The following is a 24344-nucleotide window of genomic DNA, read 5'->3' as shown; positions in this document are numbered from 1 at the left end:
TAAGACACACCTGAGCTTGTTAACTACACACTGAGGCTAATCAGGCTCATTTCAAAACCTGGAATGGGGGAAACTTATTCCTATCCCCGATATGGCTCAGTCCAGGATGATTCTGTGCAAATGTATAACATTGCATTAAGGAATTTATACCCAGAGCATAATAAAAACAGGCTGGTTTGCAGTAATCAATTATCCTAACCTCTACCCTAATATTCTGTACACACTCTACACTGTTTCTCATAGCTTTACTACAGTCAGTCCAGTTTTCAGTATATGAAACATAAAACACTATCTTCATATGTAAAAACTGTTTAAATTGAAAACAAATCCTACCCAACATTAGAAACTTACAGTAAACTCACAAGTTTCAGGGTATTCCCATAGGATCCCTATATATTTGTAACACGCAAAGGACAAAGTTGAAAGCCATCATACAGTACAGAGCTTTTAAACTGCATAGCCATATAGCATTGCTGCAGGCAGCATACACATTCAGTACCAGCGCAGGAGTATAACAACATTACTCTGAAGTTTAAAAACTTAAGACAGTGACCCTTACACTTTTTAACTTACTGGTATACAATGAAAACAGAAAAAAAAAAAAAACTATTACTGCCTTGGACATATATCTATCACAATACTGTGAACCCCATATGAATTGTTGCATGGATGTAATTGATTCCCATAAAATTGCTTTATATTACAGTATCCACACTACCTATTGGCCACTGTATTGGGTTTCTTAAATGGGTTTGTTTAAAAACTAAACAGACCTGTCTGTCTATAGTCTTTAATAGTATTATGAATGAAAAAAAATTGAAACAAAAACAGCAGTCAGTTAAATGCCAGTCGCTACATTAACGGTAACATACAAACGTTATTGTTGAATAGAATAGACAGCTCCACTTCGTAAATAAACAAAACCAACTGACCTCGTTGAGTAAAAAGACGCTGGAATTGGACAACGACATCCGATCAAACAACCGGGGCTCATGCCACTCAACAACCCGGAGGCACGATAAGCAGGACTTCCCCCTTTCTCTCCGCCATCAGAGCCGCGTCATGTGATTTAACCGAACCCCCAAACTTCATCAGAGTGGAGGAGCATCGCAGCTGGGGTCAGGCAGACAGAGCCTCGGCGACAAGGTTATGCGAAGTGGGGATAAGGAGAGCTTTCTCTTGTGATTAATTATTTATCCGGCGCTTTCTCAGCGTCCCGAAGGATCCGCTCTCTCTGTGCTGCGGAGAAACGCAGTGTAGAGAGCAAGCAAGAGATGCGCGCTTCAGTTTCACAGTTACCTTTAATGCAAAAACACACTGTTCCTTGGAAGATTCATCCAGCAAATTTTCTTTAGAACCCTTGTATGAAAAATACGCTGAATATCAAATAATAATAATAATAATAATAATATTAATAATAATAATAATAAAACTAAATTCTCAATTCTTCGTGTGTCGTTTTATTCGTTTGAGCAATACTCATTATTTGAGATATTTGCACATCGAAAATGGTACCCTGCCTAATCCGATTAATAATGCAACTAATAATATTACATGAAAACAAATAGACGCTATGTTGCATTTTTCTGCAATGCCTGCATGTCAACTCATTTAGCGACCCTCTTATAAAACGTCCACCATTTAACACTATGTAACAAACAATTGCGCTTTATTTTCAATCAAAGCCACCATGTTAATTGTATATATTGTGTACAATGTAATGATATGCTGTGAATCGATGCTTGCATGTGTTGTTCTGTGCACAGCATTTACAGATACTCGTTTTAGGGATCATCTTTAAACATATCATCTTGAAAGCGGATATAAAACAAAACATGTTGTCATACATGTACTGTCTGTACAGTGACTGCGGTGCTGATTTTAGGGATCATCTGTAAAGTTACTGAGGAAATCTAATTACGCTCTACAAATGACATACATTACTGACGAAGTGACTTGCATTTATATCAGTTATGTTTGAAGATTGAATTAGTGCTACACACGTTGCACATTACAAATACGAGTAGAACCCAACAGCTGCAGTCATTTGCAATGTTTGTAAAATATAATGAATTGCTTAGTATATTTTAGCCTCCTATGCACTCAGCAGACGTTGACAGTGCAGTTAGTTTACATGATCCCAACACACATAGTTCTAGCTGTTGCCCCTTAATAAACTAGCCACATGCTCTTAAAGCTAAACGGGCTACGAACTGCAATCTCCAAGGTCTGTGATATTAGATTTTATTGGAAATCTTGTTCTTAACTGTCCAATGGACTAAGCCCTGTTTACCAGATTTCCACAGTGAAAAAAACGTTTTTAAAGTTTTGCAAAACTGTGAGCAAAACTTAAGGCTGAAAACCCCACGTATGCACACCAAATCACAAAATCCACGCAAAACCAAAGAAGAAACTTAAAGTTTGTTCCTAGAGCCTAATAAAAAATGTATCGCAAAAAAAGCCCTGCACATCATGTATTATTAAGAGTAGTGCAGTATGAGCTGCTCTGAGAATGCTTACTGAAGCCAAGCAGAGACACAGAAACAGAAGCTGCTTGGTGGTCACTTGTGTGTGTGGGGGTTGTTTTTAGCCCATTCCTGAGGAAATCTCCCTTACTGCAGCACTTACATAAAGGGGAAGCTTAACCACTTTACCTCTGCCTGGAGTTCCAATGTCATGCTTCTGTCTGCAACATGAAAAACCAATGTGCAAAATAAGGCTGGGGGGGATGCATTGATGTACTGATATATTGATCCATCGTATCGTTTGATCACCATCGATGGTCAAGCATGTGGCAAAGTTGGTTTGAAGTTGGGTTCATTTGATATTCGCACCCGTATCACCTAGACTTTTCAAACCAGCTTTAATGTGAAGTTGACCAGTTGTGAACTACGCTGTACAAATTCAGCATATTCAACCACATATTCTGCTGTGACGCACGTCCTCCGTCAGTCGGGATGTGATAATTGAGTTTCTCACGGGGCCCACGCACAGCTCTGGGCTTTCAGAGGAGTTTTCCACTGCACACAATTATCCGTCTCACATTTCAGGATCCTCTTGTGCTCAATAGTAAACTAATAAGTCCCAGGCACTGCAGGGAATAGCAGTCATCAAAGTATCTTTGCAATATGTTTGAGAAACAAAAAACAGACACAGTCTAGTCTACCAGACAGTATTGTAATAAAAGATAACAAAAACAATGATGATGATGATAATAGCAGTTCGTATAAACGTTATTGCTCTTGGTTTAATAAAAGCTGATTGAGTTTTAAAGTCCCAGCCAAATGTAATAGCCTCTTTGACTTTGACCTATGACCTTATACGGCTGCCATATTGTGGCCATGTGACTTTTTGGTTTCAGTATGATAAAGACTGAATGCTTTTTGATACTCTCTTCACATTCAGCCTGATTACAGGCACCAAGTTTTTTGACCACATGTTTAACTTCCCATCATATTTCAGAAACTAGAACGATATTCTTTGTCTACTTTCACTTTACAGCATCTCCTTTTTTTCTGCAGTTCCATTTTATTTAAAAGTTTACAAACCATTTAATCACTTTGATTCCCCTTACAATATATCTCTGGGGGTGCTTAGCCTAGTATCATCCTTTAAGTGATTAAAACAATAACTAATCCTCAAAGCCAAGAAGTTTTTTTTTTATTTTGGTTGCACTCCACAAAATGCATGTGAGCAATTTGCACGCTGCCAACTTAAGAGAGATGAACAGTGTTTAATGTGCGATCTACAATGCAATTACATGACCTTCTGCAAATCAATATGCTTTATTGCACAGGGCTGCAAAAACTTTGGATGAAACAAACCCGTGTGCAAACACAATATCTGGACAACTAGATGAGGATTGCTTTCAGCTAGATACCAACCACAGTCTAGAGAGCAAAACGTTTTCAAACTGAGATTCCATTTCAAAGATACAGCTCATCTGTTCCTTGCTTTAATCTGAGCTTCTCGTTACTTTAGCTAAATTGTCATGCTTCATGATGTAACGGCAGAGGCTGGGCGCGAACCAGTGACCCCTCGCACCACAAGCAAGCATCTAAACCACAATGCAAAAGAGCAGTCAGTTTTAGAGGGTTTAACCTCATCTCATCTCAGACAGCGGACAGAATCTGGATCACACAGCACTGTTACAATGACAGTGAAAACGCATTGTTAATAGATTCTCTTCAACAAGAACAAGGTCAATAAAAGATCTGGGCTGTTTTGGAACCGGCAGCAATTTCAGCAAAGGCAGTGTTACCAAACTTTGTGGCTTTTTCTTACTAGTTTAATACATAATCTAGTTGGATTTGATCAACCTATAGCCAGCTGGGAAAAGCCACAGCTGGATTGTATTAGAGCATTTTACAGTACTGGACTATGTCAACCACATGGCTATCCCGGGATTATTTTTCTACAAAATATAAATGCACTGGAAAAAGTGGATTCCCTGGTGCTGTACAATCTGACATTTTTTTTTGTTTGCTAGGTACCGTGTAAAATCCATTAAATAATACATTGCAAAAAAGTCAGGATTGTATTTTCGAATCGTTCCAGCTAAAACACATCAGAGAGCAGAGTTGTGCGTCGTTTGCCAACGCCCCCGAGATGGATTTCTCTTAGAAGGTTTGACTTGCAGCATTTCTGTGAATAAGACATTTTCAGTTCACACCCACTGACTGCAGTTAGACAAGCAGAAGGCCTGACAGACAGGGATGCAACAATGACTCCATTATATTATTCACCATGGCTTTATATGGGCTTCGATTAAAGGGTCGTTAATCATAATGGCTTTGCATAGCTAGCTACCCTGAAACATGCACTTTCCTTGCAGACCCGGGGTTAATTAAAAATACAATACAATTACAGCAGCATTGTTTGCTGAAATTCAATTACAATTACAATGCTATTTTGTTGAATTGCAATTACACATTAGCCTGCTTATGCTCTTTATTCTACCAAGCAGTACTCACAGGTACAAATACAGAAACATACTGTATAACTTTTATTTTTTCAAACAAATAGGGTCACTAAAGGTGGTTGAAAACACGAGGAGAATGTTCGTTCAGTTTTAACATGGAACTGCGAAGGATTAAGCTTGAAAAGGTGTTGGATTGAACTGTAATTGATCAATTATGTGGTCAAATTACAATTCCTACAATTCCGCAGCTGTGCCAAGGTGCAGCTCCAATTACAATTACAATGTAATTGCAATCAATTACAAATTACACATTTACAATTGTAATTGGCCCCTGGTCTCTTTCCTTGCGCATTGCTAGACTAAATCTCTTATTTTATTATCAGTTCAGGGATACGAAATAACTAATGAAAAAAAAAATCTTCTTGCTTTTTGATAATGAAGTTTAATAATGAAGTTTCCTCAGTGCATACAATATATGCCTAATAATACACAGATGCATGTTCTCAGTTGTAATTTGGAAAGAGTAAATTAGTTTGTCCTCTGTTCTCACGGCATGGATTATTACCTGTCCAGCAGTGGATAAGGACAAAGTTTGGTTGCTTATTGTTCTGCTAGCTCCAGATGTTAAATCCCTCAGTAAAATGCACTTTACTGCCCAGGAACATCAATGGTATTTAAACAGATCCACAGTGATAGGGGGAAGAGTAACAGCAAGAGACCCTCTGTCATTGACTTGTCTCCTCTGTTCTGTATTTATTAATAAGCTATTAAAACTGACTTCCACAAAAATGAATTTGTCAAGGGAGACTGATGAAAAGTCCCAGCTTGACTTGCAAGGTTTATAACGTTAATCCTAAAGGTGAATCAGTAGTGGTCTGCTGCTCGTCCTTAGGTTTTCCTTTTTTCTATGAAGGCTGGTCTTTAGAGACGGCCCCTAAATCTGAGGGTTTTTTGTATCCAGTAATGGTGCTCCTCTAAACTCATCAGTTCAGTCAGGCAGCAACCCCCTTAGGGAACATCTCTAAGTACTGGATTACATCTACTCAAGAAGATACAACTCAGCAGTAAATACCTATTAGCTGATCTTCTCTTTAAAAAACGAAATTGCATCATGACGGCTATTAAAAATTCAAAGTTATTTATAAATAGTTTTTTCAGGGGGCAGGCAAAATCCAGAAAGTTTCATATCAATTTTAATTTTTTAAAAAAAATCGAAATCAGCTCCTCAGACTGACAGGGTTTGAGTTTATTCAATTAAATTTAATGCCAGCATTTTGTACCTTTGCCATTTCTATCCTGTCTGCATATTTAACAGTACAGTAGTCTCTGGCTAAGAGAACACCCCTCGGGAAGCAGGTGAAGTGTTCTTATAGCCAAAGTGTTCTCAAAGACGGAGATAGCCACCAGACACAATATGAATCAATGAATCAATAAATACATATGTATTACTTGTCATGACGCAAGTGCATCAACATCTGAAATGAAGAAGTAAAATCAAAACAATAGGCAAGTGTATGTTAATAAACTATAATAATAAAGTAACAGACAAACTAAAGCAAAACATGGTCAAAAAGTTGAAATCGCTATGCACCATGAAATTAGCTGGCGGGGGTGTTTCGGTCAATCACAATGGCAGAGGCAAAAATAATGGCTGTTACTTACGGTTAACTTAAAGTTAATAAACCAACTGTCAAACTAAATTAACACAACAGCAATAAATATATTATTTAACAGAATGGTGAAGCAACTCACCAGAACGGGAAACGCCAAATTGCTCGGCGACTTGTGTCTGATTCAGGTTTTTTTTTCAACTGTGTGTAGCAAGAGAAACCGCGATGCGTTTTGCTGTTTGTTTGCATGCCATTTTGTAGCGATGCGGTGCCCTCGTGGAAATCAGGACACAAAAACGAGGCAATGATAGGACAGAAAGATTTAATAAACCAATCAGTGTCCCTTAAGACACTCTCGCGATGACAAATCGAATCGCTAGCGGTGCCAAGAAGGTGTAATTTCAAAAAAAGTTCCTATTCCTTTAACCAGAGCATTTCCAATGGGAAAAATCAGTTTCACAACAAGGGTGTTCCCTTAGGCAAAGTGTTCTCGTAGGAGGTGTTCCTGCACACAGAGACTACTGTATACACATTCGGGGGTTTTAATCTATTCCTGATTAATTGATTAATCACACCTGTGGGCTTTGATCGATCAATAAAATAACGGATTGATTAGTCTGTACCAAAAGTGCAGTACCAAAAAGAGCGGAAAAGAAATCTTCAAAAATACTGGAGTGTACTTCTAAAGACCTTGGCAAAATGTCCATAGTAAGGTACAGCCCCCCCACTATATCCACTGCCACTGGGAGGTAATGACCATTGTCTGATTATGCAATAAATCATGTGCCAGTTATTAAAAATATGACAGAGTCTTATTATATATTGAGACAGCCATTACAGAAATTTGACAAGGATGTATTACAAACTGCGGTAGGTATTACACAATGGCCTTAGCACAGCAAACATTTCAATAACATTTATTTTGTGTTATAAGGAATAGGCAAGAAGATTGTGGCATAAATCTTTACCACCCCCCCAAAAAAAGGATCTCTGTTGTGTAATGTGGGTGACGGCAGGCTTCAGGAAGCGGTGTCAGATTCAGAACACAGGTGTCACTCGGGTGTTCAATCAGCTAGAAAGCAGAGTCTACCTTCTGAACCAAAGTGATTGACTGAATTTGTGATTAGGATCCTGCACCAGCTCAGATTAGAAAAAGGAGGCAGGAAAGAAACTCAGGATTCAAACACTTGTGTTTTAAAATACAGAATTCCTCAAATGACCCTTTTGAGAACTTTACATCCCCGAGCCTGTGCGATCAATTTATTTCTTCATACCTAGAAAAACACTCCTGGGTAGTAAAATGACAAATGTTTCGACTCCTCTTTTTCTTCTAATTGTTTTACATTTTAGTACCCAATTACTCCCCCCCCCCCCCCTGATTTTTCTCCCTAATTATTTTTCCCCTAATCGCAGCGATTCCCCCACACAGCTCAGCAGAACTGAAGGTTCAGCGAGTGTCCTCCGATCCCACGACCGAGCCAGCTTCCTCTTCTACACCCTAGGAACTCGAGAGCGGATGTCAGTAAGCTACCGCCCTCTGGAGGACAAAGGCCAGCCCTGCAGGTGTCTGCCCGAGCTCACTATTACAATTATAATTGACCCCAGGTCTGCTTTTGGACCTATGCCCTTCTGCGTGGCAGCCCTGTGCTCTATCCACTGAGCCTCTCGCTCCCAGTATATCCTTCATGTCTGCTGGAGTCTGTCTATAACCCTCCCTTAGCTTGAAGACCTTCCCTTGCTGTGAAAGCCTCAGTCGCTGAGATCAGATTCCTCAACTATTCTAATTTTGGAATCTGCAGATGCTATTCTAGCGGGAGAGGATGTGCTGATTGACCGTCAAACTACCTTCAAAATTACCATCCGAACTGAGCAGCAAAAAACAAAGCGCTTCGCCCAAGTGGAGTGTGCACATCTGGGTCTATTTTAATGATCTAAACCAGGGGTTCCCAAACAGGGGGCCGGGGACACCTGTGGGGGGGGCACAAGATGGTTTCAGGGGGCCGTAGCAGGTAGAAAAATGTTCTAAATGTTCCCCAGACCGGGGGATCAATTCATTTATACGCTGTCGTTAGGCGCTTGGGGTTATTCTGAATGTAATATCGACATGCCTGCGCTAACAGCATGTTGCATTATCCAACGAAAGGGGTGATTGTAAGGACAGCATAATAATTCACTTTTTAATTATCACATCATTCTTTAATATTTCAATTAATATATAAAATAACAAAATGCAGGATTTCGGTAGAAGTTCTTGATTATATTTTCTTCCCCCTTCATAAATAAAATAAAGCATACTGCTTCTGCTTACCTTTACAGGCAGGTTTATGTTGCATTTGCAGTCAGATAGTGTACAACTGAGTACACTTATGGAGCAAATTCTATGTCTGAGAAATGGCACTGAACACAATGAAAGCAGTAGCACGTCCACCGGTACAAATGAACAACCTCTCTCATTAAAGGGATCACAATTCTGGGTGGGGGTCAAGATGCCTAAAATCATGGGGGGGGGGGGGGGGCTCGAGCCAAGAAATGTTGGGAACCCTTGATCTAAACAGCAACGGATCTGAATACAGCACCCTGTAACTCTGCATCAATCTCTCTCACCATGTGGGGTGTGAGCTGCAAAGCTCTTCTGTTGCACGCATGGACAGCACCTGCTCATGTGGTTTATGAATCATCATCAACCACAAATGAAGGAAACAACTCCCCACAATTTGGTCCACTTGAAAAGGCATAACCTGATGAAAAAGTACCACTTTTATGGGTTCATACATTATACATTGAATGGTGCACCAAGTAAATGACACACCAGACTTAGCAGATTGAAACATTCAAGGATATTCTAGCTCATCCACTAGTCTAGTTTAGAAAACACATAAATATAACCTAAAAACATATCAAAATAAAGTAGATGGCTATTCCCTTATTTTAAAAACGCCAATGGGGGCTCCCGAGTGACGCATCTGGTAAAGGTGCTCCGCGTGGAGTGCAGGATGCGCCCTATAGCCTGGAGGTCGCTGGATCGAGTCCAGGCTATTCCACTGCCGACCGTGGATGGGAGCTCCCAGGGGGCGGTGCACAATTGGCCGAGCACCACCCGAGGGGGGGAGGGCTTGGGTCGGCCAGGGTGTCATCGTCTCACCGCGCACCAGCGACCCCTGATCCAATCCTGATTTTACAATAAGTCTAATAAGACACACCTGAGCTTGTTACCTATACACTGTGGCTAATCAAGCTCCTAGTAATACCTGGAATGGGTGAAACTGCTGTGCAATAGGAGTCTTATTTCCATCCCTGGTTATAGATCTGGCCTACTCTATCTCCTTGTGCAATCTTCTGGTAGATCCAGGTGTGTTCCTCACTACTTGCATTCACTTTCTGGGTTATCACGCGTTGAAACTGACACCTTGAATATGTCACAATCCTCTGTATCCGTCATCTTTCCCTATCATCAGATGCCTCAGCATGTTGGCAGATCAGTGGTTTCGATTGTTCACTCTTCCTTCAGAAGCTTGACACAGTGGTGCTTGACTTTATTATTTATTTCTTAGCAGGCGCCCTTATGCAGTGCGACATACAATTGTTACAAGATATCACGTTATTTTTACATACAATTACATTATTTTTTTACATACAATTACCCATTTAGACAGTTGGGTTTTTACTGGAGCAATCTAGGTAAAGTACCTTGCTCAAGGGTACAGCAGCAGTGTCCCCCACCTGGGATTGAACCCACGATCCTCCGGTCAAGAGTCCAGAGCCCTAACCACTACTCCACACTGCTGCCCCTGATTGCTCTTACAGTCTCATGTCAGTCTCATGACCAACAACCTAACAGCTAACTGCTCATGGCCTTATATTATCCATGTTCGATCCCATAACGCGGGAGGGGCCAACCCTGGTGTCAATTCATTTCTTAGGTCAACACTAACTTTTTTCCCAGGTCTTTAACCATTGATGTTTTAAAGATAAGATTGTCGCTCTTCAGGATCAGGGTTGGCCACCCCTGACATAACACGTCACATGGTTCAGTTTCTTAGCAAAACATGCTGGAGTAAGCAGGGCTACTTAACAGAAAGTGCAAGAGCCCTAGTTTCCACACTGGAGACTCTCATAATAATAATAATAATAAACAGCACTGAATTAATGCTGAATAAGATGAAAGGGAAAATATACTCTATAGGAGGCTCCAAAGTGCTGAATTTATGATCCTGCTGATAAATGTTTGACAAATCCCAGGCGGACTGAGGAAGAGTGTTTTTTAAATGAGAGTGCAGAAAGCAGACCTTTAAAACACACCCTGGTATGAACGACTTAAAAAAAAAAACAACAACTAGTGCTGTTAACCTGTGTCTGAGCTAATACAGACCGAGCTCTCAAGCTACATGCAGCAAAGACGCTTTCTTGGGATGAAATTAAATAAATAATAAGTGCAACGGCTGATGGCGTAGCTAATATTACGGAGCAACGAATTTGCCGGAGACGGGAGAAAAAAAGGGGGCCGTGCTGTTTTGAAAAGAGATCATTAAAGCAGGGAAGAATGAAAGCCTTAAATTGGTTTGTGAAAAGTTTGGCGGCAGCCCCAGAGGGGAAAGCAAGCGTCTCGAGTTTCTGAATAAAGAGTAGGAGCAGGCTGGCTTCTCCCTTTTCACTGATGGAGGCACTTAGAGAAGCACATCGCTCTGAAGTCAGTGCTTTTTATAAACAGTAGAACTATTGATCGCTTTTATGGGACACTGGCGATGTCAACTCAAGGACTCGTGGCACACAGTGGCCATCCCCTTCATTTCAAATACTGTTTTCATTTTTGACTGATATTTTTTGTTATGAGCCAAAGGGATCACCCACATTAAAGGGCTACAGCTAACAAAATAATCACTCACCTGTTGTGATCTTCCATTAGCGAACGTTTGGAAAGAAACGCAGAGCAAACTGCATATCGGGTTTAAAACCTTGATTGATGGCACCTACAATTGTGATTTAGAGGAAACGAGTATTTGTATTTCAAATGCTCTTTCATAAAATGCTGGAAAAGCCCTTTGAATATAATTACATGCATAAAAGGCAAATAACAGCTTTATTTGTCTCTGTACTGTATATGTTTACATGTATTGAATTTTATATAAGTATAATATAAATTATTTGTCAAGAGATTTATAAAAAAAAATAACATATAAGATTTCAATGCAATATACACTAGAATATCTCTTCAAGGGACAACAGTGCAACTGTAACTTTATGCTGGTTCATTACAAAACAACTTCATGCTGGCGCCCTCTAATGATGCAGTTAGGTACTACAGGTCACTGAGGCCCTGTTCCGAGCTCAGATCACCCTCTGGTGGTCACTGGCATGAACAGCAACCATCCCTGCTTTTTGCTGTTGTGGTACCAAGATGCCATCTTTTGCTCTCCAAGTTGATTCAGTTGTGGGAATTGCTGGTATGTGTGTCAACTAATCCCCCTGTCCTTTCTCAGTAAAATAAATACAGCATCTGTGTTCTAAATGTATGACACACATTGTTTTCATATCAATGGTTAAATGTTTAAGTCGGCTGCTGAGTTAACAGTTAAACAATGCTACCCCCTACTGTGCACATCCCGCATTACATCAAACACTGTTCTAAATGGCGCCATCTAGTGAGTGAAGTAAGCAACTCCCACAGCTCAACACATCACAGATTCAACTGGGTCCTTTTCAATCCTAACTGGACCTCTACAGAAAAAAAAACAATGCTTATGCTGCAACAAAACAGATTTCAAACCATGCAGTGTTATACCAGTCACAAAGCAAACCCATCAGATCACTAACTGGAGTATGATAAGGCTGTTTCTCAGGCATTCTGTACTGACTAAATCATATCTAATTATTATTATTATTATTATTTATTTCTTAGCAGACACCCTTATCCAGCAATACCATAGCAAATCTTAGGATGATGTCATTTTTTTTTTTTCGCTTGTTACTCAGTGGGAATACTGCACAACACAAAACAGAGGTCAATCCTAAATACTGATCCATGTTAAAAGAAACGTGAGCACTTTCCTGTCACAGTGTAATAAAGATTCTGGAATTACAATCAAATCACTTTTACACAGCAGATAAAACTCCCTGTCTGTTGACTGTGTTATTTCACAGTTTACCTTCACATTGGTAGTCCAGTTTGTTTAGCACATGCGTTCAGTGTTTTCCATGCACTGTAGCTTATTACGACTCTGTTGATAGCCCTGGTTTTTCCATGCGTGAATAGCTTGTTGATCGTCCAGTTTGTTTACATAGCCCAAAATTTGTTTTATCTGAAGTACCACAAGTTGCCCCCCCCACCCACTCCTCCTCCCCCCTCCCCCTTGAAACCTGCCTGTCTCTATGAGTCACAAGCCAAACAGACATGGTACTGTTTTCAGCAGTAGGAGGTTATAAATGACATCGTCAAGCCCTGTTTCAACCAGGTCCTTAATTACTTAATTAAACAATTAAACACATAGCAGGAGCTAGGCTCCGGGCTGCTCAACTGGATAATTAAGGACATATTTGGAATGAGGTCATGAACTGGATTGGATTAAATAAAATAGAGCTAATATTATGCATCTTGTGCGAAGATAAACTATTGTGTGTGATTTCTAATACACCAAAGAGCAATGGTTTGCTTAACCCATGACCATTGTCCTCATTTGAGGACAGGCTATTTTGTAATTTTTTGGAATATTTTTAACTGGCACCTACCTGTTATTTTAATTCTCTTTAACTATATTGTTATGATAACGTACTCTGATTTGTTAACCCCAAAGTCTAAATGTAGCTGTTAATTCTGCAAACACAGCCCTTCAGATGCTTTTATGACCCCTCAATATAAAATGAGACACTGAAGCCTAAATTACAGGCACATCTATCTTGATTGTCCTCAAAATTGGAAGCTGGGAATATATGTTGTATATATTTTACACTTCTAATGATTCAAAACTTTTAGAAGGTAACATACTGATTTAGAACCTATCAAATTACATAAATACAGCTCATGGTCTGATTTTTTCAAAGAAAATATATACTTGGTAGTTAATGGATGAACACAATTTGACACAGCACCCCAGAGTACACCTTACCTGTCGTTTTATGACGCTGGATGTTGTGTCTGAGGACGTACTTCCGTCAGAACGTTTAAACCGACTTTTCCGTTTGGGCAGCTTCCTCGGAAGCTGTTTATTTTGGGAAGGGAAAAAAAACAAACATTCAGGAATCAAATTCTCATAAATCTAGTAAACTGCTGAATTTAACGTCTGCTGTTTTTTTTTCTAGCTGTCTGTATTGACAAATTGAAGAGCCCTGCCTTAAAATATGGCAATTAAATAAAAACATTAAATAAAGTTTTCAATTGATTATGAATCGGTCTGATTGTACCGTTAATATTGTAATATTTGTTAATGTCACAAACGATGCCTTATTTTTTAATATATTGAAGTACAATACATTTATACAAACGATGCATATTTCATATTTAAACATTATTATTGTACTACGATTAAAATATATACAATAATACTGAGTATTATGTTAAATCAAAAATAAAACAATTCAAATGACGTAGCTATTACAATCATGTACGGTATGTGTTATACATACCGGTATATGTTGAAATTATATAGCACTGTATTTATAGGCTACATAGGCCCGGCTTGCGGCAATAAATCAATGTTTTAAAAGCCATTGAAATGACATTCACACACAGGCAATGCAATTAACTGCAACCCCACCAACACCAACACCACCACACTGAACACGGAATGCAATCCGCTGTAGCATCCCATTCGGACATTAATTCTGCATCAACCCGGCGCTTCGCTTATTATACAACACGATGTTTACTACTACAGATTCGACTGCTCAACAAACAACAGCAACAAAACAACACATCACCTCACCTGAAAATAGTGTGATTGAGAGCCCGTTTCAGCAGCAGACGCGTGAGCTGCGGAAGATTTGGACATTTTCAGTTGCACCATGTATTAGGAAAGCGTTAGCTAGCTTCTCATGAGCACAACAAACACGAAAAGAAAATACCGCGTGAATAAAAAACATAAGAACGAAAACAATAAAAGAACCACAATGTTTTTTTTTAATGAAACAAATAAAACGGTAGGTAGCAGTGATATTTTTTTTTATATAGAGTGGTTCTTTATTAAGTCATGGCTCGGTCTCTCTCTCTCTCTCTCTCTCTCTCTCTCTCTCTCTCTCTCTCTCTGTGCGTATGCACTCGCTGTGACCAGTAGTGTTGCTGCTTGCGAATATAAATTAGGACTGTGTCTTTATATTATTATCTTTGTAATACAGAAATACAATGAAAGTAAAGCACTGCTGTTTCTGCTAGACGGGTACAGGCTTCTTTCCTGCTATGCAATCAGAATTTCATTCTGTGTGGCAAACACAAATGCCACTATTAAACACCTGAAGCAATGAGAAGTGATGGTCTTTGTGACAGTTTCAAGATATTGTTGATCAGATAGAAAAAAAGGGAGCCGTTCAGTCTCCCTGGTGTGGAGGGAGCAGCCTTTCTCTTAGGGGGTAAGGATGCAGTTCAGTCTCCATGCCTCAAGCTGCCCAACACAGTCTCAGGCGGCCAGTCGTCTCCTCCCAGCAGCTGAAGAGTGGATGTCGGCGAATTATCGGCCTCTGCTGGTCAAAGGCCAGCACTACAGGTAGCTCACAAGGCGCCTATCCGATAGGGTTCGCTGTAGAGCAGTGAGGAGAAACAGTCCCTTCTGAAGTACATCTAGTCTAACAAGAAAGAGCCAATCCGACGCTCCTTAATGGAATCCCCGACAACTTCGCACAGACAGGGCGCCAACCTGCGCTCCCCTGACTGTCTGACTCCCCCGGCAGTACTGCCCTTACCAGATGAGGCACCCGGGAACCGGTGAAGAGCTGTTATGGATCACGCTGACGCCGGCAGGTGAGACAAACACCGGTGAAGTACAAAAAAATGTACGGAACGCGCCCTTATTGTGTACAGTGCAATGACAGAGAAACACCACAAGAGGTCATGCTTTGCCTCAAAAGCGCTGGACTGCCTCATGTTTAATGCAATACCGTATGCACAGTAGGGGGCAACTAACGTGACTTTTTATACAGCTTTGATTATGCGTTGAATTTGGACAGAGCTTTTCCACAGATGTCTTATCTGTCGTTCTCCCGACAGTATTCTCACTTTGCTGGATAGCAAGCCACTAATCAGACTTTCTTATCTATGATTGCTTGTATTACAATGCATTTCACGAACAGTGGTTCTGGTTTCTGTCCAAACTCACTTCATACTGTACTAGCAAAACTGAGTCTTAATCTGGCAGATAGGAGAGCTGCACGTTTGACCAGAGGTAATCAATGAAGCAGACGCAGTGTTAATTAGGGCAGCTCATTATAGAGGCTACAGCACACCTTCGAGGTGGATTAGTGTGAAGTGCCGATGATGAAGGCGATTCATTTGTCTCAGTTGTTGAAACAGACAAAACACGTTTAAATTCTCTTCCAAGTCTACCTCAGCGAATACGATAGTTTGATATTCAAGTAGCGGTTGCTGTCTTGTGTGTGATTATCAAACGTTATTTTATTCTTGAAAAATCTTATAAAAGTTTACCACGGTGAATTACCGGCGATTTTACAATGTTCCCATCACAATGTGTTCCTCGTGCTTATGCAATAGCCCACTAGCCATTTACCATAGTTAATCTGCGTTACCATACTAGACTTTAAAACATATACAGATATAAATGCATAACATACAATATGATAATATACATTATTAAGTATATATTTGTACATGATAGTATTTACACTACGCAATGTGCCTTAAATGGTCATATATGTGCGTGCCTAAATATCTTTATTTATAGTTCGATTATGCGATTAAAGCTATTCAACTATAGCAACCACAGTATTGATAAAAATAATTAGACACATAGATATATTATTATTATTATTATTATTATTATTATTATTATTATTATTATTATTATCCAGTGTTATCACAGTGTATGAAAAAAACAAGTTGGAAGCGCATATATTTGACTACAGTCATGGTAAACTGATGCTATTGCATAACGCATAGCTTGGCTGTATTTTATAACGTTTGCTACTGTATGCACTAATTGACATGATACGTATGGTAACGAAATGGTAAAGTGTGGAATTTAATGGAAATGCACACCAGAGGGCGCCAGCGCCTCAATTATAAAGAAAACGAACGTCAGGCCTGCGCTGAAATGAGTGCTGATGGGTTCTTTGTGAGCTCCCAAGTCGCGGCATTACCCGACGTGCACCGTGACAGCGCGGCGTGCACGCCGCTGGTATGTCATTGGGACAAGTACTGGGGAAAACACAACAGCAAGTGATACGGAGCACAGCAGGTACATTTGGTAAAGTCACGTTTGGAGTTAACTTTTCTGGGTACTAGAAAATAGTACTTGACTATAGCAAATTTAATCAAAATATACTGCATATATACAGAACATAGCCTACACATGATTTCAAATGAATTTGGAATGCTATTATTATTTTTGTAATATACTGTATATATTAATATATTAATATTTGTAATTGAAATATATAGAGAGGACAAAACTAGTTGTGTGTTTTCGTTGGGTTTATTATTAACAGATACAATGTTTTTATGTTGTTATTTCCATAATAAGCTAAACTTTAACTGCATTACTGCCATGCTTGACTGAGTGAGTTTTGTGGCGGACACAATCAATACTGAAGAATAGCCAGCGGCTTCTGTAAACAATTTGCACAGGATTTTCATCTATAGTTTACAGTACATTGACTCAAGATTTGATTTTAATTAACAGATAACGGGTTTTCACCTTTCAAAAAAGAGCAGGAATGTACCAACAGCGTCATATTCCTTAAATATTAACTTTGTTGTCCTTGATCAAAACTGTTTCTTCCATTTCAAGGAATTGAAAACGAGTTTTTAATTGAAACGTTCTTGGAATTTTTTCGGTGTTTGCGAAATACAATAGTGACTGCATTGTACAGTGCAGACTTTTAATGAAATGTGCTGGTTTTTAAAAACGTCACCCCAAAATGTATACACGTGATTAATTTGCGGACTTCATTTAACTGCATTTTTAAAATTATTATTATTGTAAGTTTTAATGTTAATAAGGGGGTGAAATAAATCCATGCTGGTGGATAAGCTGGATGAAAGTTAGTGGCGGTATTTAGATCTGCTACTGTTTTAGATCATGAAAATAGACTTCGCTTTACAACCCGTTGAATGACCCTTTTAAAAAAAATGTATTAAAAATAATATATATATGAGGACAAGTTAAACAAATGGTCATGATACTTAACACCAGTTAAACCAATTACATTATCTTGATATTTAGCACAGAGAAGCTGAGTGTTACAGGCTTAAAAGGGTATTACAGTGCACTCCGTTTATAAGAATCGCATCTGTCCCGGTTGATTTGATTGCTGTAAGCGGTTGATTCATACAAGCAGACTGATATAATTACAATTCGCAAAAGTGTGTCTCCGCGCATCAGCAGTTTAAATACAGCATGCGAATGTCAATGGTGCTCAGTCACTGAAGACAGTACATCAAAGTCAAAACAAGTCCTCGTGGGTAAGCAACTTGTTATATGATTGTTTAGTGAACACTGCAGAGTCCTATTTTACTACAGTATACTTGAGAAGCGATCGTCTCGTGTGGGTGCCTAGTTTAACTGCCGTGCGGTGTTACGTGACCTTTGAATTAAAATGACATCACAGTACAGTATCCCCCCCCTCCTCATCACGCCACCACACAAAAACAGTGCTGTACTCAGTATGTATTTAATGAATGTGTATTCACATTATTGAAACAAACGAGAACACAAAAAACACAGCTGCACGATGCAGTGGTGCAGTCACTGTTTGATTACAGACCAGTCCAGTGTTTCCTGCATCACTGCACGATCCACGCTGCGTACGTGCCTCATCACGCGAGATGTGATCAAATTCAAAATCAGCTTTATTGGCTGTACACGTCATTGCACTTGATACAGTATCGTATTACATGTAGCCAGTTTGCCCTGAAATGATTCTTATAAGCAGATTGCTTGATTCTTACAAGTAGAGTATTTTAGCATGGTTAGTATAGGAATGATTTTGATAACTATAGGCGGTTGATTCTTATATTAGTGATTGTTATAGAAGGAGTGCTCTGTATTACAATACTAGAGTCTGAAACACTAAATATAAAAACAAACAATTCTGTCTTCTGAAATCAGATCTCGTTCATTCATATAAAAATGGTTGGGTTGGTGTGTCAACCGCACAGTCATATATGAGAGCACACTTGCATGGGTTAACATGGGGGCAGAATATATTACATGAATGCAAATGACATATTCTGCACAACATGCATTGGTTTTCCATTGGGTAGCATTGTTTCTGGGAAACAGCGGCCCCTAGTGTATGGTGAGGGATGGAGGCTGCTCTGTGGCTAGATAGTCCTGGTCTCTCACCCATTAGCCTCTCCAGGGTTACAGCAGTTGCTTTTTGTGTAGTATAGACAGTAGACTGTATATTGAGAATATATTTGATTAATGATCGCTGCTGTAATCAAAGCGATACCTGGTACCAGATGCAGCAAAGCAGGAATATCAACACTTTGCCTGGCTGTAGGGGAATTCCTAATAAAGGTAATGTGAACAAACTGGCCAGCTTGAATAAATGCAATTAAAAATCCGAGTGCAAAGTATTATTTTTTGGACTGCCGTTTTAAAAGTTTATTTTTCATGAGTGTTTTTCTCTAGGCTGAGGCACGCTGTACTCAATCAGTCAGTTTTATATGCATTATTTTTTTCAATGACTGTATGACTTGAAAGGGTGCATGCTCAAGCTGAGTTATGTACAAGGGAGATCTTATCAGTCCTTCGTTTGTTTGCACGAACAAGTCTTCAGGGCTGCGGGTCCATTTAATCTGCCACACAGCCCGGCTTTCTTATTTTGTTCACTCCACAAAAACTCTGATTCTCTGGGGTCTTGGTTTAGAAGCATCTTTTCACTGTTTTAAACTCAACCCAAATTCCATACAGGCATTTTAAAGCACTTTTAACTAAGGTCTGCATACCTCTTATATTAGCATTAACTATACAACAGTTTTTTAAAAACTTTTAATACAATGCTACTTCCTGTCTGCCTCAAATGGTCTGATTGCTGCTAGACCTCTGGAGTGGAACTGACCTACAGCACAGGAAACCACAGCACGTTGTACTTTTGTACTGTAGTTGCCAACCATAGACATGCAAGATTGGCCAAAGTGCCTTTACATTAGTAAGCGCTAGCGCCATCTAGTGGACTGCAGTGTACTGCCAGCAGAACAAAATTAAATTTTATTTAAACTGACTCTCTTACTTAATAAAGTCTAATTAACCTAATAAAGTAGTACAGTATTTCATGTTAGATTTTGAAATGTCACATTTTTCAATTTGTCAGTTCTTCTATTAAGTACATGGAAAACTACAAAGCTTCATTCAACTTTATGAAGCAAAACTGGTTTATTCTATTAGGTCAAAACTTTTGCCCATAGCTGTACACTGTTCCCATAGTCACATGGTGGCAAGCCGTTTTCAAGTGGAGTTAAGCATGCATTACTACCGCTGAATCTTTGATGGGATGTAAGCAAACTAACTGGAAACAAACTAATGATCTAAATAGCATGCCTGGAAAACTGGAAGAATTAAATAAACATTCTAAACATGAATGTTTTTACTGCCCCTCACATTTTTACAGTGTTTGTAATCGCTCTGAGTGTTTTTTATTGCTCAAATCTGCTTTGATCTGAGTTCAGGAGCTGCTCTTCAGTTCTAGTTGCGTGTAATAGATACATGTATCAGAAGCCAAGTCGGTCAAAGTGTCTTTTATAAAGGAGAGCTTTGGATTTTCTGCAGACATTGCTCAGATTAACTAGCATTATACATGCACCAGTTGCATCAAAATAGGATGCATAACAAACATGCATGTAGGGGTAACAAATATTCGGGGGAACAAAGTCACTTAGCACAGACTTAAGAAAGTAGAATATTTGAGTAATTACCAGAGCCGCTCCGAATGATTGCAAAAAACATATAAAGGATAAGGGGATGAAAACATTTTGAAGCTGAGCTTTGTAAGGTTCTCAGTAAAAAGCACGCTGCTCGGAACACTAGTTTGTTTCCGAAAACAACCACTCGGAAAAACCTGTTGAATTATTTTTTTTTCCTAACCTTTAGTGGCTGTTGTAGCAACTCTGTTTACACATTCCCTTTATTAGATTGATCATTTATCAGTGAACTAATAGCCTTTGGTGCACACTGTTGCCAGGAAAATTCTGTGCTAACCAGCCAATAATCAGTTCTTCTCAAATATTTGGCACCACTGGAAAAACTTGTACCCTTTCTGTTGTTTGTTTCTCAGTTTTCTAACATAGGTATTGACAAAAAAGGTTAAAGACTGTAGTGTCACACATCCTAGGTCACTTCACCTGGAATGCCCCCATCATTTCAACACATTCTTTCCTGTCATTAACTTTATGAAATTCGTTAGCTACATCCGCTTAAACGTCTATACAAATCATGTGGGATGCGCTCGCCACGCCACGCCCCTTCCACTGCGGGGTTGGGTTACCAGACTTGCTTTACAGGACAGACAGGATTGAATACAGAACAAACAGGAGGCTTTAAACCTTAATGTATTATTCAATAGATCATTTAATTAAAAACAGAGCCTTCTGTTGTATTGGTTAGTACAAATTCGTTTTTAAATTTACTTTTCAAAAAAAAAAAAAATGCCCTTAAGTCTCTTTCAGAATCATAAATTAAGCTAGAACAGGATTCTATGTAATGTCCTCAGAAAGGAAGCAATACAAATGTGTGTGTGCGTGTGTGTGTGTGTTAGTATATCCCCTAATTAAAGAGACAACCAACACCAAACACACAACAGATATACACACAAACATATAAAGCAGGTAAAGGAGTATACAGGGCACTAAAGGCTTGGTAAACATACCACTGTTTGCTTAGACTAGCTGTGAAGCTATAGGAAAATAAAGAAGAGACAACTTTACAAGCTGATTGGTCCCAGAACTTTGTCAGGTCTTTAAGGATCCGGCTTGGTAACCCATTCTAGTGCTCAACACAGCTGTGACCCCTGGTCCTGGTTTCAGTGCTGAATATTTGATCGAGTGAAGTGATTAACCTTCCACCTGATCCAGGGATCGCATTTCAAGGTAATGTGAGGACAATGTAGTGAGATTGCGATGTGAGGACCTTTGCACAACGTGAATATAGAGATTTAACTTGTATCTTTACAAATATATACAGATAGATAGATATAAATGAAAAGTTGTGTTTGTTGTACATAAAGTTTAAATAAAGTAAATGAACCAATAGTAAGAAAAGTAGATCATTACATCAAACTATGTAGTAGATGACATCAAAACCCTGCAGGTACCTCCAGTTTGTTTTCAAACGGACTTTCCCTTGACAAAGTCATGTTAAACAAACCGAAACCTTGGGAAGTTGGCTCCTTTTGAGCAAAATCTTTTTTTTTATAGGTGAATATCTGATGAAACTGCACACAATTAGCTACACATTTTAGGAGAATTTCATGCGAACCGGTTGCATGCAGGTTGGTGTAAGCTGAAACTGCTTTTTGGGGTGAGTTTGTCAACACGCTCTGTTTACCGGTTCAGAACGCTACCCGTGGAACACTAGCATTTTAGTGTAAATAAAATGCTCTTAATAGGAGCTGTACAGTATTGCTGTTGGACGTTTTAAGTTGGGAGGGAAACGGGTGTGATCCATTGAAAAAACAAAAACTTGAAAGCGAGCGTCCTGCGGACCGGACGACAGCAAAACAAAGAGGGCCATTGTTTCTTTAAGAATTGCGACAAAATTGTGAATTATTGTATTCTAGATCCGGGGTAAAGAGCGTTTTCTCGCTGGACAACAGGATAAACCCTATACATGTAGTTACTTTGAGTTAGCCAGCAATAGAGAAACTAATACACAATAATAATAAAACCGACCTCTAGGGGGAGAGTGAGATAGCTCAGCGAGTGTATGCGAGGGAGTGAGACAGACGAGAGGACAGAGCAGCTGGCAGGCAGACAGAGGCAAGCAAGCATGCAGGCAGGCAGTGGAAAAGGGATTATATATATAACCCGGTATGTATACAGTGTCTCTAACCTGATGCAGTGACAATACTCGCCACTGAACAGCGAAAAGAACAAACTAGGAATTGCGCGACTGTCATGAACATGGTTTTGGTGAGTCCGCTTTTTCTTCTGAATAGATTATGTACTGGTGTTTTTATTTCCCCCCTCCTCCGTGTTTGCTTGTGTAAATGACCGGCAGTGCAATGTGAAGCGGACAGCCCCTTTGCTTTGCTTTGGGTAAATCATATCGCAAGATCATCAATGTTTCATTGGAATGTTACGCTGTTCTTTCGGGTACAGTGAGAATTTCCTACTCGCTAGTAACGCAGCCGAGCAGCCTCGCTTTGCCGGAGATGTTATAATAAATGCCACTAAGGTATTTAAAATTTAAACCGTTGACAGCATAGGGCATTTTTTTTTCTGTCATGCAGAATTTAACTGGGGTGCCAGTAACGCCTCGCTTACGAACGCGTTTGGGATGTTTTATTATATATGTTACATAATATTATTTTCTCATTGATATGTTTTATGTAGGTAGATACGAAACCGTTTCAGCAATGCAGACGAAATACTGGGGAAGCACAACTGGAGGAAAAAAAACGCTAGCAAGATTCTGTGTGGGGAAATACAGCATGTAACGAGAGAAAAAAAAAAAAAAAGACACGAGTGTTTTTATTATTTTATGTTTTATTGTTTTATGAGAGTGTTACAACGCCGGCTACAATTACATTTACAGCACAAAACTACCAATATCGCACAGCATTGCATTGGTGTCCGCTGGAAAAGAAATGAAAACACTGACTTGTCGTTTTCAGACGCCTTGTTGGGTTTCTGCGTTTTTCTCTAGGTGGGTTGGACGGCTGTAATGTTTCGTGTCCGACTCTATGATGTAGTCGTGGCTCTGGTAATCCATAACATGTACAGCAATATATATATATATATATATATATATATATATATATATATATATATATATATATACACACATTTTTTTGCCATGTTATGAAAACGTGTAATTTATTTTGGGAGATATATATATATATATATATATATATATATATATATATATATAATAGTGATATTTATTATTATTATTATTATTATTATTATTATTATTATTATTATTAGAATGACTAATAATATTATAATTTACAGTGTATGAAAAACAAGTTAGATGCGTCCATTTAAAAATGGAAGCTCCTATATTTGACTACAGTCATGTTAAGCCGACGCTATTACATAACGCATAGCGTGTCTATAACATAACGTACACTACTGTATGCACTAATTGACATTGCATATACATGCCTACGGTACCCATGTACAGCGAGGATGGACGGTAAACTCGGTGTTTGGAGCAGAATTTAAAACCTGGGAACTGCTACAACTAATACATTCTTTGTAAATAATAATAATAATAATAATAATAATAATAATAATAATAATAATAATAGTTTTTGGATAGGGGTGGTGGTGAGGGTTCTGTCTGTCAGCATGTTCGAGGGGAGGAAAGACGGCTATCGAAAGGAAGCCTGTTTTTATAAAGACAGCATAACCGTATTCTCTAACACAACAGCTGCCTGGCGCAAGCGAGGGAAATGAAAAGAAAGGAACCGCTTTTATATTTTTATTAATA

At 39.1% G+C, this 24344-nt stretch overlaps 2 protein-coding genes across 10 annotated transcripts in view; one reads left to right on the top strand and one right to left on the bottom strand.

The window, feature by feature from the left end:
• Nucleotides 1-14816, bottom strand: part of cacnb3a (calcium channel, voltage-dependent, beta 3a) — a 51510-nt gene extending 36694 nt beyond the window's left edge. Inside the window, exons 1-2 of one of the 5 annotated variants that reach the window (XM_059011322.1) lie at nucleotides 14448-14816; nucleotides 13632-13724 (exon numbers count right to left, since the gene is read on the bottom strand). In XM_059011322.1, the coding sequence (XP_058867305.1) occupies nucleotides 13632-13724; nucleotides 14448-14528 (174 nt within the window). In that variant the 5' untranslated portion in view covers nucleotides 14529-14816. Of the gene's footprint in view, nucleotides 1-932; nucleotides 1156-13631; nucleotides 13725-14447 lie in introns of those variants that run through there. The other 4 variants (XM_059011317.1, XM_059011323.1, XM_059011318.1 and 1 more) reach the window with 4 other exon arrangements.
• A 517-nt stretch (nucleotides 14817-15333) lies between these two features.
• Nucleotides 15334-24344, top strand: part of LOC117966951 (adenylate cyclase type 6-like) — an 88541-nt gene continuing 79530 nt past the window's right edge. Inside the window, exon 1 of one of the 5 annotated variants that reach the window (XM_059011308.1) lies at nucleotides 15334-15475. The gene's annotated coding sequence lies outside the window, so the exon portion shown is untranslated. Of the gene's footprint in view, nucleotides 15476-16817; nucleotides 16926-22672; nucleotides 22820-22961; nucleotides 23085-24344 lie in introns of those variants that run through there. The other 4 variants (XM_059011306.1, XM_059011310.1, XM_059011305.1 and 1 more) reach the window with 4 other exon arrangements.

This window comes from Acipenser ruthenus, chromosome 42 (assembly GCF_902713425.1).
Source record: "Acipenser ruthenus chromosome 42, fAciRut3.2 maternal haplotype, whole genome shotgun sequence".
Taxonomy (NCBI): domain Eukaryota; kingdom Metazoa; phylum Chordata; class Actinopteri; order Acipenseriformes; family Acipenseridae; genus Acipenser; species Acipenser ruthenus.
Note: the sequence above shows the minus strand (reverse complement) of the source record. Positions and strands in the feature narration are given on the sequence as shown.